The sequence below is a fragment of the Colossoma macropomum genome, unplaced genomic scaffold, assembly GCF_904425465.1.
Source record: "Colossoma macropomum unplaced genomic scaffold, Colossoma_macropomum, whole genome shotgun sequence".
Lineage (NCBI taxonomy): Eukaryota > Metazoa > Chordata > Actinopteri > Characiformes > Serrasalmidae > Colossoma > Colossoma macropomum.
Window position 1 is genome coordinate 2,210,947 of NW_023495280.1, and position 15,286 is coordinate 2,226,232.

At 38.1% G+C, this 15,286-nt stretch overlaps 1 protein-coding gene across 3 annotated transcripts in view; it reads right to left on the reverse strand.

Annotated features, from left to right (window-relative positions):
* Positions 1 to 2,447: 2,447 nt before the first annotated feature.
* Positions 2,448 to 15,286, reverse strand: part of pgap1 (post-GPI attachment to proteins inositol deacylase 1) — a 37,651-nt gene continuing 24,812 nt past the window's right edge. For all 3 annotated transcript variants that reach the window (XM_036561919.1, XM_036561918.1, XM_036561917.1), the window contains 5 exons: positions 10,947 to 11,082; positions 9,983 to 10,033; positions 6,935 to 7,140; positions 5,788 to 5,892; positions 2,448 to 4,041 (listed from right to left, as the gene is read on the reverse strand). In XM_036561919.1, the coding sequence (XP_036417812.1) occupies positions 3,900 to 4,041; positions 5,788 to 5,892; positions 6,935 to 7,140; positions 9,983 to 10,033; positions 10,947 to 11,082 (640 nt within the window). In that variant the 3' untranslated portion in view covers positions 2,448 to 3,899. The remainder of the gene's footprint in view (positions 4,042 to 5,787; positions 5,893 to 6,934; positions 7,141 to 9,982; positions 10,034 to 10,946; positions 11,083 to 15,286) is intronic.

The window sequence follows — 15,286 nt, forward strand, 5'->3', positions numbered from 1 at the left end:
TGCCCACTTCTAAAAGCTCCCTCATAAGATTAAGATTTTGAGATTTTTTAAATTCATGGTGGACAAATACATGCAGGGCGCTGTGAGGCAAAACAGTCCCCAAAGAAAAGTTTTCAGAATTTCCACTAGTTTACTATCATCAACATTCTATATAAAAAGTCAGAAAACACATGTATGTTCACTAGTGGTTTTGGATAGTAAATAAATTGGCTATATTTGTGTTGTAGACCTGGTGACCCCTGGTTTCTATCACCACCACTGTAAAGACATCTGAGTCTGTACAATGAACCATTTCACACCAAAACACTCTGAATGACAGTACATTTTAAATTGGAATTCACCTTTAAATTTGTCTTTTTCAGAAAGAAAGGAGGAGGCATTTAGAACATTGAGGCAAAAGGGACATCCATGAGTGCTGGTCTGACTGACAAGCAGAAACCCCAACTGGAGTCTGTCTTTACTGGTGAACAGAGCAGGAAGAAAGGCACTGGATCTTTTATATTATATTATATATATATATATATATAAATATTATATATATATATATATATATATATATATATATATATATATATATATATATATATATACACACACACACATATATATATATATATATATACACATACATACATACATACATATACACACACACACACACACACACACACACACACACACACATATATATATATATATATAAAATGGAGTATTCTTTTATCAACTTAACCTCTATCTGCCACACTTGTACAGGTGATCAACACAGACAGTTTATGTGTTATACACAGAAAACCCTCTTTACTTATAAATTAACTAATAGCAGAAGCCATAAACTACTAAAGAGATGCCGCATATAGAGATTCCACTGAAAAACATACTCCTTTAATCCGATTGGCTCACACATGCTATGCTCATGCTGTCGTGGTTGTGGATGACTAATGTTGAACAGAAAGACAAATTTACCAAAAATAAATCCCTTTGTACACAGACTAAACCAAAAATACGGCCGTATGTGTCTGACACATATACTCTTCCGTACAGGTAAATACATGTCTTTGAAGTGCACACTTCAGAGAAAAACAATAAAGCACATATTTTATAATAAAATACTAAAAACATTAAAAAATAAAACAGTCCTATGCAGAAGTTTGAACACCCCTAGTCAAGTTACATTTTGTGGCTTTTCTAAGTGAAAAGTTATCGCCCTCTACAGGGAATAAACTTAACTGTGACATTTCCCTGCAGACTTTAGTGCACATTTTTTTTATTTATTTGCTGAGTTTAGCATATTGGAAAAAATTAAATATGCCATAACTTTTGCACAGGCTAATATGTTAAATTCACCAAATAAACAGTAATGGTGCATAAAATGTGCAGAAGTTTGTTTTTATTTTCACTGTTGAAAATCAACAAAACATGTCAACTGACCATAGGCATGCAAACTTTTGCATAGGCATAATGATTTAGGCTGGTCTTATGAAAGCAAATGAGTGTAGTGCCATGAGAAACCAATTTAAATACCCAAATTTGACCTTACAATGAATTCTTAAAGTCTGTCTGATTCTCACTGACCAAGTGCATACAAAGGTTGTATATTCATCTCAGTTGTTGTACTGTGTCATAAAAGGTCCCGCTTTATTTGGATGGTCCTCAATAGATATTTTACAGATTTACAAACTACCTTAATTTGATTATCAAATAATTAGGGTTACAGTTTGAGGTGAGGTGAGTGTTTCGGGTTAGTCCAGTGGTCCGTAAGTATGTGCATGTGTCACATGACATATCACTGTTTTAAAAAAAAAAAAAGAAAAAAAACAGGTTTCCCCAATTCTTTTTTCTTTCTACATCATTTGAGCACATTTCATGAAAAATGAAAAATGAAACAGAAAAATGTGGAATAAAACATTACACTAACATTAAAAGTTTTTCCTTCTGTTTCTCCTTGAAAACAGAAACAGTGAAGTCCCCTGTAAAGTTACCGTTCAGGGTTATTCACTGCACAGAAAAAAATGGAGGTTCCAAAACTGGAGAGTAACCAATCATTCAAGTCCTGGTTGAACAACAAAAGTTCCCCCTCAGATTAACAGCATTTAAAGCTTTCTTCTTTGAGGGAGAGTAGAAAATCAAGTTCTACACTCTTCAGATCTAAAAAAAAAACCACAGGTGTTTCTGTCCATCCTTCCACTGTGAGAAGACAACTCAACACTATGGGTCTGAAAGAAGGTGTAGCTGTAGCTGTCCACTAGCCCTCACTGTGAAAAGGAAACTGATACATCAAACAAAAATTTCTAGTGTTCTCAGAACAACTGACTGACCACCCCAGAGTTCAGACCTCAACAACACTGGATGTTTGGGATTACTCGAATTGTGAGAAGCAGAAAATGCAAAACCAACTTCTAAGACTTCTTCAAGAAACTGAAAGTGAGTCTCCTGAAAAGAATGGAAGCTGTAATAAAGCTAAAGACTGGACCCACTAAATACTGAAACATCTTATACATTTAGTTGTTAAGGCTTCTGTGTAAACACACACTGAATGATCTGCACTTACTGGCCACTCTGACTGGAGATTAAATAAATGAACGAAGGACGTGCACAGTGTACAGGAAAGGTCAAGGTATTGTTAACAGATTATTCAATGCCAGTTTAAGCATCTGCAAAGCATCTACAATGGACCATCCAAACAGAAAGATAATGTTTTGCTGCCAAAGGGTTGAATGTGCTTCACTGAGACAGGATGCGACCAGGCACCTAAACAAAATACAAAACACATGCACACTAGAAATTAATGAATTTAAAGGTAATATGGGGTCGACAGGTTGCAAAAAGGGAAATTCACAGGCACAGATGCACAAACAGCCAACACTGACACTGAAAATACACCTGCCTGTACCATCACACACAACTACACATGCCCAAATGAATACAAAGCAGGTCAGACTAAGAGCTAACTGCTGTCACTGTGTCTTTATAGGCATAAAACAAAAGAGACACAACCAAAAAATGAAGTCACACAAACTGTAAAAAGAGAATGCGGTAATTAGGGGTGTAAAATGCATCTTAAAGTGGCAACTGCATTAACCTTGGAAATGTTAGAATCAATTATAATTATCATATTATAGTTGTAAGCAAAAGTATGCGATTTCCATGTTGCTGATTTACTAAGTGAAAATAAGTTAGCACAGCCTCTTCAGAGAACTTACTTGCATGCATGTTTTTTTACACAATTACTGTTTATTTGCTAAATTTTACATATTGGGAAAAATAAAATATAAACTTTGACCTGTGCAAACGTTATGGCACATTTTATATTGTATGTTTTTTTGTGCCCAATATGTTAAACTCAGCAAATGAAAAGAATTTGTGCACTAAAATATGTTCCACTTAGGGTGTGTTAACCTTTTTTTATTCAGAAAATCAACAAAATCAGTAATTTTGTGTTTTGTTGCTGCAAACTCTATGTGCTCATTTCTTTTTTAACTTTGAAATGTAAAATCCTGCTTTGGTGTATCATTATTACTGTCTATGTTTCACTGTTTATTCAGTGTATTTTGGTTGTTAAATAATTTTAATTATTCAAGGATTCAGTCTGATCAGGGTGAAATTTAAGATGATGCATTCCTACAGAATCATAATTGAATCCAATCACTGTAAGGTTGGAGATTTACACCCCTACCAAAATATTTTTAAAAAGATGCCAAAATGGAACTCAAATACCCTGTTCAGCAGCTACCCACGAGGTCACATGGCAAACGGCATGACTGAAGACCACGAAATCATTGTGAACCCCACTGAGAGCAGAAGGTAGCTCAGGCTAAGGCTGCTTCGGTCTGGTCTGAGCTGAGAACATAAATTCAGCCGAGACTACATATAGAGGCGCGATGACTACCCGCAGTAGAGGGTCAAAGGTAACAAGAAGTGGCCAGCAGGGTCAAAGCAGCAGTGAGGAAGTGAAAGATCCGGTACAGGTGGAGAGGAGAAAAGGTCACCATTGCGACACACAGAGGGAGCAGCAGGCGGGAGGTCAGGGCCAGCATCAGTTTACTGAAAGAGACAAACACACTTAGAATAAACAATGAAGAATAGAACAAACAGTAATATCAAACACATTCCCATGTATTCGTTCTTTCAAGTTACAAGATTATTTAATCGAAAAATCTAATTCTCGTCCACTAATTTGCTAGCTACGTCTCCGTCTATTACACAGTGCTACTAAGCTGAGAGCTTGAGATAGCATGTGCTTCTTCTGAGCCACATGTGAAGCGCCACCACATCATTTGGAACTGCCGCTAACACATCATTGGACAGCCCAACAGAGAATGCTAAATGCCAATTCTGTTATGCCAGCTGACAGACACACACTTTGGCTAGAACTGCACTGAGTGATGGGGGGGGTGGTGGTGGATATAGTTATACCAAATAAATGCATGTAATGTAGTGAGATGCAATCAGAGTTAACATCTGTCTATATATTGTTCATTTCTGTTATTAGTAATTTGCCCAATTGAATTATTTTAGATTTAAAAGTGAAGGGACATCTAGAACAATATGCCACATTTAAGCATCTAAAATGGTGTTATTTGAGAAAACTGTGATATATACCAAAACAGTGAGTGATCTTAATTATACTAGGATATAAATTTTTCGTCCACTGCTAGTTGCTACAAACTTAAAGGTCTCAGAGTTTTTTATTTTACAGGCTTATTATTATTATTATTATTATTATTACTACTATTATTATCATCATCATCATCATCATCATCATGTGCTCTCAAGGCAATTTCGACCATATGGAAACTGCTTTTCCAAAATATCCTGACATCTGTTCAGGCTTTCAGGCTTCTGAATAGCTGGTTCATGATTCCTCTGATTGTTTCCATCTTGTAGCTGTTCATTCTCTTTCTGTTTTATCTTCCAAGTATAATGTTTTTTTTTTCCAATGAACTGTTTCTTCTCAGAATAAGTCCATAATAAGAGCTTCAGTTTCGTTACCTGGGCTTCGAGTAAGAAGCGATGCTTGATTCGGTTAAGGATCTAATTGTTACTTTTCTTTGCTGTCCAAGATTCTCTTAAAAGTCTTCACCAACACCAGTCCAGAGGCATCAATATAATGCCTTATTTTCACACCATTAGTCATTTCAATCACAAGAGAACTTTTATACTTGTGTGAAGTGGCTGCTCTTCTCTTCTTACAGTAAGTATTACACTTATGAAATGAGAACATCACACTTAAAAGTAACCAACAGCTCTGATACTCACTTAGATAAAACTAAAAACAACCATCACCATTATTTTTTATTGTGTATTTGTTATTATATATTCATCCAATGGGCTTTTCTTATTATTAATTTATACAATAAGATGACAACTGTTTGATAAACTGTATGACTTTTTGTGGTCTAAAAACTCTCGTACACACTCATATTTATTGCAATATGCCATGCAGAACTGGGCCGTGTGACTTCTCAAGCCATGGCATAACTCGAGAATAAGATGATGATCTTTTCTCTGTGTTTACAGATAACAGTGTGTCATGCAGTGTCAGTAATTACACAAAATCTGTTTGATATTACTTAGCAGCTGCTGGATATTACTTGTTAGCTACATTAGCTACATCTTCGCTCCAAAACTAAAGAAGCAAACATTAGACACCAAACTGCCTTGACTCATCAACCACATTTGGGGGTAAGGGTTAACTTAGTGTAAAATAGATTTTTTGCCAAATTATCCCACAGAGGATACATGGAGGAACACACACACTCAGGGGCATGCACACAAACACACACTCACCTGAGGCTCAGCGTGAGGGTGTTGCAGTTGATGAGAAGCACAGAGGCGATAAGCAGAGGCACCATGTGTGGCCACCAGGGGTCTGGATGCAAATGAACTGAATATCTGGAACACAGATTTATCTTATGGCAGGCTTGACATGGTGAAACTTTCAAGCAACTAGTTGCATGTTGTGAGTTGCATGAAACAATTTCCATGCAACTTGACAGTTACACAAAGCAATTCAAAAATGATTAAAAATGCATGCAACACATTCAGTTGCTCCACTAGTCAAATTAGCAGCTCACATTTTTTTGATACACCATATCTTTCTCGCTATAAAGTCATCTGTGAGGTGTAATTTACACATTTGCAGCATTATCTTATTGTACATTTTTCCATCTCTCACTGCCATTCTTTTTTCCATATCTATATATCTGTCTTTTATCTATCTGTCTAATGTTCTTATACTATATATTCAAGCTTTTTATCTGTTGTATGTTGTGCCTTTGAAAATTAACGTTTAAGTAGCCATGACGGCCTACTTGATCTCTCACTTATCCTTTTCTAGAACAACAGAATTTATTGAGGGCTGCATCTCCGTCTCCTCTTCATCCTTTGGATCCCAAATTAATCTGAGCTTTGTGTAAAATTAGGTGGTGTCAAGAGAGGAGAAAATGAATCTAGCTACATAGAACACCAAAACAGCAGGCCAACAAATAAGAATAGAGCAAATGAGAGTAAGAATGGAGCAAAGACTGTTTTTTTAACCACCCAATAAACCATCTTCTGTTTTATTTTCTTGTCTATTGCTCCACTGAAACACTGGAAAAAAGTATGTCGTTCAAGATGATCATCTGTAGCATTACTGCCATTGACTGGCTGTTTCATGTAGCTGTTGCAGAGTTTCAAGTAGGCTGCAGGACATTTTGCATTATACAACTCACATGCAAAATAGTTTCATGTAGGTATCAAGCAAACACTAACCTAACCTAACCAAATGTGGAACAGCAAACTGAAATATTACTTTAAGACAAGACAAAGTGCAAAATAAAACTGAGGATAAACAATGAAGAAAAAAAATTGAAGTCTGTCATTTTCCGGTTAAAGAAATAGTAATTTAGAAAATTTGTTCTCTATTATTGACATCACTGTACATGTAAGGTACCTAAGGTTTCGGCTCCAGTAAATAAGGGAGGGCGCGCTGAGCATCATGGGTAGTGTGAGAAGTGTGGACAGACTCAGGTGCAGCTGCAAGTCATCTCTGACATCCTGCAGTAGCGACTCCGACAGGAGGGAGGAGCCATTACATTCTTTGAGCTTGCTCTGGCCGTCACTGCTGCTGAAGCCATTCTCAGACGTTTTCTGTGGTGCCTGGTCAGCAAAGAAAGGAGGTTATTTAATAAGATGGTCCACTACATTTTAAAAATTTCAATATGAATGTTCATAGAGAAGTTATAAAAGACAAACAAGTTTTCTTCACTTTTCTGTAACATAGTACATAAACCAGACTTTAAAACATTCACTCCTTAGTCCATATATGGACAATATACAGCCCATTTTGAATTCACTGTTTTATACACCTGCCTATACAGCAGGTTAGCCCTGCCCATTTACGTTGGTGTTACAAGGAGTGTTGGAGCCATGACTGCTTTTTAAATGATGCACAGGATGTTTACATGCATACATACATACATACATACATACATTCCAATGCATAATATGAATCAGTACCTCAGGTGCAATACTCCATGTGCAAATCGGGTAAAACATCCCTACAGTGTAAATATTTTTTGCTTTTTTAATTTAGAATTGTTTATATTGTTCATTTTTGTGAAGGATATTGTCTATATAGTAACAAGTAACAAACTGTAAACCTTCTTGTTAGTTCTTTTTTTGAGTGCCTGCTAACCCTATGCTGCTGTAGCACTGTGAATTTCCCCACTGTGGGACTAATTATTTTATCTTACATATACATACACTGATCAGGCATAACATTATGACCACCTCCTTGTTTCTATGCTCATTGTCCATTTGATCAGCTCCACTTACTATACAGGTGTACTTTGTAGTTCTACAGTTACAGACTGTAGTCCATCTGTTTCTCTGCATACTTTGTTAGCCCCTTTTACCCTGTTCTTCAGTGGTCAGGACCCCCATGGACCCTCACAGAGCAGGTACTATTTGGGTGATGGATCATTCTCAGCACTGCAGTAACACTGATTTGGTGGTTGTGGTGTGTTAGTGTGTGTTGCACTGATCTGAGTGGATCAGACACAGCAGTGCTACTGGAGTTTTTAAAAACTGTCCACTCACTGTCCACCCTATTAGACACTCCTACCTTGTCAGTCCACCTTGTAGATGTAAAGTCAGAGACAATAGCTCATCTGCTGCTGCACAGTTTGTGTTGGTCATCCTCTATTCCTTCATCAGTGGTCACAGGACGCTGCCCACAGGACACTGTTGGGTGGATATTTTTAGTTGGTGGACTATTCTCAGTCCAGCAGTGACACTGAGGTGTTTAAAAACTTCAGCAGCACTGCTGTGTCTGATCCACTCGTACTAGCACACTAACACACCACCACCATGTCAGTGTTACTGCAGTGCTGAGAATGATCCACCACCCAAATAGTACCTGCTCTGTGAGGGTCCATGGGGGTCCTGACCACTGAAGAACAGGGTAAAAGGGGGCTAAGTATGCAGAGAAACAGATGGACTACAGTCTGTAATTGTAGAACTACAAAGTGCACCTATACACCGATCAGGCATAACATTATGACCACCTCCTTGTTTCTGCACTCATTGTCCATTTTATCAGCTCCACTTACTATATAGGTGCACTTTGTAGTAAATGCGGCACCATTTAAGGTGGAACGTGGAAATTTGAAAGAGAAGCTGACTTCATCTTCGCAACTTTTTAAGTGTTTGACAGTCTCTCATTGCAGGTTTAATATTCCAGGAAACCAACTGCACTGCTTATAAATGCGAAGTCCATTAATCTCCAAATGTTTGTCTTAAATCTCTCTCTTTGCCTTTTCGTTAGCTACTAGCTAGGTGAGACTGCGCTGCTATGTGACCTGCAGTCTGCACACCAGTTCTAAGTCGTTGAGAACCAGGGCTTTTGCGCTATGTTGCACACTTTGGAGCCGAGATACAGCGTCCGGTCTCAAAGCTATTTTACTGACACAGCAATCCCCACTCTCTACAATGAGACCAAAAGCAAAGTTACAAAAGCAAAAAAATATAAAAGAAAATGGTTAGGACGGCTATAACATGCTGCGTGGACATCTATTTCCACTGGATCTTATGTTACCGTAAAAGCGCAGATTATCACAGATGAGTATCAGCCAGTGTTTCATGTGCTCCAAGCAAGAGCAGTGAATGAGAGCCCTCCAGTTCACTTACCACATCACTTCCATTTGTTTTATTAATAAAAGATATTGGAAGTAAATTCATTATTCAATATCATTACAAATACTTTGCTTTAAAAGTACCAAGTCCTCACACAGTGAGAAAAAAAGAAATCCTGTATAGAAAATAAAAGATGCATCAAGATGCATCGATAATCATTTTATAATCGCAGCCCTCTGAATCATAATTGAATCGAATCGTGAGGTGCCTAGAGATTCCCACCCCTAATCAGTTTTCTTCAGGTACTATTGTTTCTTTCAATGCCCTGCATGGATTTCTTCCGGCTAGGATAGGTCAGATTTTGTTGCACTTGTCACTATTGATAGTAAGGACGAACTTTGCTGAACGGTATCGTGAACATAAACAGATTAAGAAGATGACGTGTAAGTAAGTAAATGTAGGATGTTGTGGTGAAAAATAATACCCAAAGAAAACTGACTTTTATGGATGTGCTACATTTTAGGTTTACCATTACAAATAGAAACTCAAATATTTTCATGATCCACTTTTCAATCAGTAAATTATGTTGAAATTAGGTGGATTTCTCTCTTTAAAGAATACTTTCAAAATAAAATAAGCTATGAATAAAAACAATTGTTAGATGTGATTAGTCTCCTTTGCATTATGCTACTTGGCCCACCCTAATTCAGTCTTTGCTAGCAACCATAGTATTTTGGAGTATTTACAATAATTCAGTTAACAGCTAGGTCCCTCACAACTTAGAGGCTGCATAGAGGAATGTTGGGCCTGTGTAAAAGTAACTACTCCCTGTGTGGTAACTGTGTTGGATGTCTGGAGCACTCACCAGGTTCAGCATGTGACTAAGAGACCTCTCAGTCATGTGTAATCTCAGCACCTAGACAATAAAGAACAATCAGGTAAATTAATTGGCAAAAAAAGGTCTTCGTGAGCACCAATATCATGAGAACAGCAAGACCCGGAAGAGTGACACTGAAGGCATTTACGTGCACTTAATAATCCGATAACTGAAGAAAATCACGTTGTCAGTAATCTAATCAACACGTTTACATGCACTTGAGCAATCAGTTAATGGGGAATCTCTACATGAGTCAGGCAGTAATCAGATTTCTGCTTTGCAACCAACAAATAGACTCACAGAAGACAACGTGACGTAAACGTAATGTAAAACTCAAACATCATGCTGCAGCTAAACACTGTGCCACTTTGCCTGAAAAAAAATATAAACATTTATCATCTACAAGACGAAGAATATTTAAATCCTTCATTTCGTCAACCATGTAGCTGATTTCAAAATCGCTCCAAAAGTGTTTTGCTGCCATCTGGTGGCAACGCTGCTTGCTTATTTTCAGTAACACGGTGTGTTTCCGTGTTTGTTGATCTAAAATCCAGCTCTCTTTATCGCATTTCTTAATTTTATTTTTAGACTTTACTCCGACCTAAGAAATCTGAATATGCTGTTTACATGCCCATTTGAATAATCAGATAACTGCAGAAAACTCCACAGTGGTCTAGTGATGAATCGGCTGAGTGAGATTTTAAGAAGAGCGAAAACCTTCCAACTGCAGTGAGCATGTAGAGAAACAGTACACTGGCTGATCTCAGTAGTGTGCGGGTAAAAATTAAATTTAACCAATAATATCATGCGTACCCCTTCCCGCCACCCCAAGTCAATACTATGCTTCAATGAAAAATGTCATGTTATGGAAAAAAAAGCATTATGATATTTGATTCACAGTTATGTCAAGTAGGAATTTTCAACACTTTTCAGCTCTGGGACCCGGACTTACCCTGTAAAGGTGGAGTAGAAAGCTGGCTGTTACAGACAGGGCTCCACAGGTGACTCCACCCAGCACGATCAGGCTAAGAATGAGCAGGATCTGAAGGGAGAGCTGTAGAGTACCGCAATGTCGAGAGATTGAAGGCCTGGGACACGCATGGAGAAAAACAACAGCCTTCAGAGCCTTTCATCACAATATTTTGGGTTTAAAAATAGTATTGACATTTGGGCCTTCCTGCATCTTATTATTTAATTCAGCGGTTCTCAAACTTGTTCTCAGGGTCTTCACACACTTAAAAAAGATTCTTTAGTAAAGGGAATGGTTCTGTTTAGAACCACGACTTCTATATGATGCAGAACGTGTTGTATAGGTTCTATATAGCACCAAAAAGGGTTCTGCTATTGTCACAATGTCAAGTAAACGGGGAAAAAATTCTGCTAAAATATGGTGTTCTTGCGCTGTTGCGAGCCTCCCTGTAAAACCTAAAATATTTATTCCTGCTGTTGGCTCAGATTTGGCAGGAGTGTTTCAGACCATGTCAGACATCTTTACATATCAATGTCACATGCACAGACTCAGAAACAAGGCTTATTATTGGATTGTTATTGGATGAATTATACACATCACAGCCGTCAGTCAACAACTATGGGCAGAACCTCAAAAGGCATAGGTAGATATGTATGTGCCTGACTTTCTGTAAACCACAAGCAAAGCTGGCACACAACTGAATTAAACAGTGATACGGTTTACATTTAACTGTGCTGACCTGCATGATAATGAAAATGTGTTAACTTGCTAACTCTGGCTGAGGGTCCTTTGGAAGTGAAATCAGGATGAGGATGTGAGGTCTCACACTGCCTCGATATAGAGACAGCGCGTATTTAGGCCTTGCCCACACCGTGGGCGAAAACAACTCTGCACTGTCCATTGATTTACACTGCCCACTTCTCCTTATTGGTTTTAAACTAAAATGTGGTTTTCCCTCCGATGACGCAATGCCCTCTGTCTCTATTGCCTGGTTACCAGAGTAACGTTGGTGGAGGCGCTGCTCACAGTACAGATCTGTCCAGTGCTGAAAGTTAGTGAAAAGGAGAGAGATATCGCTAAATATAAAGACACCGGAACGTCAAACCCAGTCATCCTCCGTGGCATAGAACTGAAAAGAGCAGGTGTTCTAACAATCTGTTCTACCAAGCATGCCCATATCATTCCAATAGTGTAGTAACTCAGTGTTTTAAACATCTCAGTGTGTTAATTCAGTACAAACTCAGTTTAACATTGCTATTTAACACTTGATAAGCTACTTCAGGCTATCAAAATATCTGAATTAATTTTTTAATGCTGGTGACATTTTCTGATAAAGACATTCGCCAGCTTATTCTCTGAATTCTCCTATTCCACCTTAAATGGTGCCTAAACGCTTCAGTAGCCTGAGGCAATATAGTAGAACTGCAATAAAAGGCATTTCCGTAAAACAAGAACACCCACATTAGGAACGTTTTCTTATCATTCATCGGCCAATATGTCTGCAAAATGTCTTCTCTCACTGGTGGATACGACTCAATGGGGAAAATACATCACTATTTGTAAAGACGTTACTAATACTAAATTAATATTGTTTCTACATATTTACCTAATGAGCATTTGGCATTTAAAAGCAAATATTTGTGAATCTATAGCTTCTGGTGATTCGTATAGAGTTCTGTCTCGCAGTTTTGTGATCACCGACTTGAACTTGCGCTCTGAATGTCTATCGTAACGGCAGCAATCAGCAGTGTTTTCAGAAGTACTTCACAATCTGCTCCATACCAGCCATTATTTAAATTAATGTGTAATAATGGATTATAAGGTTAACGTCCCTGATGAGAAAAGACATAGAAACCATTAAGAGTTTATGTTGGTTCTTGGGGGTTTGTGATGCGTTTTGTTTTTTCTTGATGGGTTGATAATGTAAAGGATCTTAATGGTTTACCAGGTGACCTGACTGATTCCAGATACATTTCTAATTCTACGTGGAAATTAGTGGTCCCTAATGGTAACCATTAGGAGGCAAAAACCATTAGAAACCATAAACCATCCTAATGGTCTTTATTTAGCAAGGGCTACCGTGGTGCTGCCAGCTTGCACAATATAACTTAGCCAACAATAGTCAACCTTGCCAATCAAGCAACCATGTGCTTATTTTCCATAAGTTTTAAGGTCGTGCTAAAATGTTAATGTAACAGTAAACTTACCGACATCATAATCTGTAATGAAAGCACTCGTTCTCGACCTTATTAATCTTTCCCATTTTTTTCGCACTGTCATGTACAACAGCGTTTTAGGGCCACTGTTAATAAAAATAAAAATAGTAGACTTTGAGAATAAAGTCAAAATATATCAAGAAAAAAACTTTTTTTAGAATAAAATCGTAATATTTTGAGAAAAATCATAATATTTCGATGATAATATTGTAGAATTAGGAATTAGAATATCCCATTAAAGTGGGATATTACCAGGAAAGGTCGCAATATTATGGCCAAAGGGTTTGCAAAAGGAAGGTAACAAACCTCCTGTTAAAATGAGACACGTTGAGGAGTGTCTCCCTGTCTCTCCTGACATATCAGCACCAGCCTGTTATTAGTATAAGAAACGGCTGAAATGGCTGTGCAAGAAAATGTGTTTATTTAGAACAAAGAGCCAGACGGAAACTGTCAGTCTGTTTTGTTGAAGGAGAATCGCAGGCAGGGTCGTCTACACGGGTATCAGTGGCTACATCTCTGTGGCATTCAAAGAGGGCATGAAGTTTCACAGACAGTGAGAATGATGAGCAAAATAATCGATCCACAAGGAGACAATGAGTGAGTGGAACCCCGCCTCGCTCTGCGTCTTCGCGTTCGCCAGTATAACAACCGAGACCCCAACACGTTATGTCAGCCCCCCTACAGTTAGCCCACTTTATCCTTGAAATATCGCGAGTTTATTCTCGTAATTTTACGTCTTTAATCTCGAAATATTACAACTTTATTCTCAAAGTCTACTATTTTTATTTTATTAACAGCGGCCCTAAAACGCCGTCATAGTTCTGTTTACTCAGCAACGTTACTGTGACTTTTACTTCAAAGCCCACCTTCCCCTGAAGTCACATGGGGGCATTCCTTCATGCATCACAGAAACGCCCTCATGTGGTGCTGCAATTAGACCCTCCTCGCCTGAGGCGTCAGAATGTAATTGCTGCACCGTATAAGGTGACATAGGAAAAATTAAACAACAAGCTGCGTTGTGTGCATCATGGTAAGTCAGCGCTGTGCAAGGCAGCATTAAGTCAAACGCAGTTGTTGTTTGCTTGCTAGCTAACAAAAATAGCCAGTCAGATTATTACTTTGGAATTTACCCTTGTATCGAATGTTACCCTTGTATCGTAATGTAATTGTGAAGTTGTTTTAGCTGTATATCTAACGTCAGCTGGTTGATTTGCTAATTTGCTAATTGTTTGTCCTCTGCTGTTTGATGAACCAGACTAGCCATTATCCTCTGTTAATTTCCAGTGCTACGGTCTGTCTCCTTTTGTAAACGCAATCAATTTAAGTCATACTTGGCTAACACTGCCTAAATAGATAACGCTATGTGACTGAGTAGTGGCTTACATTACTAATGGACATATGCGCTACCAAGCAGTCGTATGAATAGTAATGCTAGTTCGCTAGCAATTATCTTTGGTGAAGCAGGTAACATTTCCATACTTTCCAAAAGTACTTCACGTCCACCTCTAGAAACCTACATGTGCAATAATCTGGTTGATCCACTTGGGAAAGGAGACCGCAGCATGACCCACAATATTAAACACTCTTCTGCATATTTAATGCAGTTACATATTTTCACCAGAGAGGTCCAATTCCCCAAATTTGCCAAAGTTAGGAAAGGCAGCCTCAAAACGTTCCTTATTTTGATGCAGGTTTCGTATATTTTACATACAGCACTATTTTACATACAGCACTGAGAGTGAGAACCATCATCACATAACAGTCTAGTAGCTCAGGATTGAGTAGTTTTTGAGCACGTGTGGCTCTTGCAATTAGCTGTGAATGCTAAAGTTAGCACTCAAGCCCAGCACACAGACCAGTATCGAGATAACTATAGGCTGCACAATCTTATCTTATAAAAAAGCAATTCATCGCGCAGCCATACACCGCGTTGTGAAGAACACTCTTTTTATTCCCACTGAACTGCTACCTCAGCCCTACCACTCACTTTCATCCGTCACACTTTACCTTCCACTGTCATCTCACTCCTTTTATATGCACAGTCACTTTAATCTGTACATTGTCTGCGGTTTTATTAAAGGTGTAGTGTGTAAGTTTTAGTGGCAT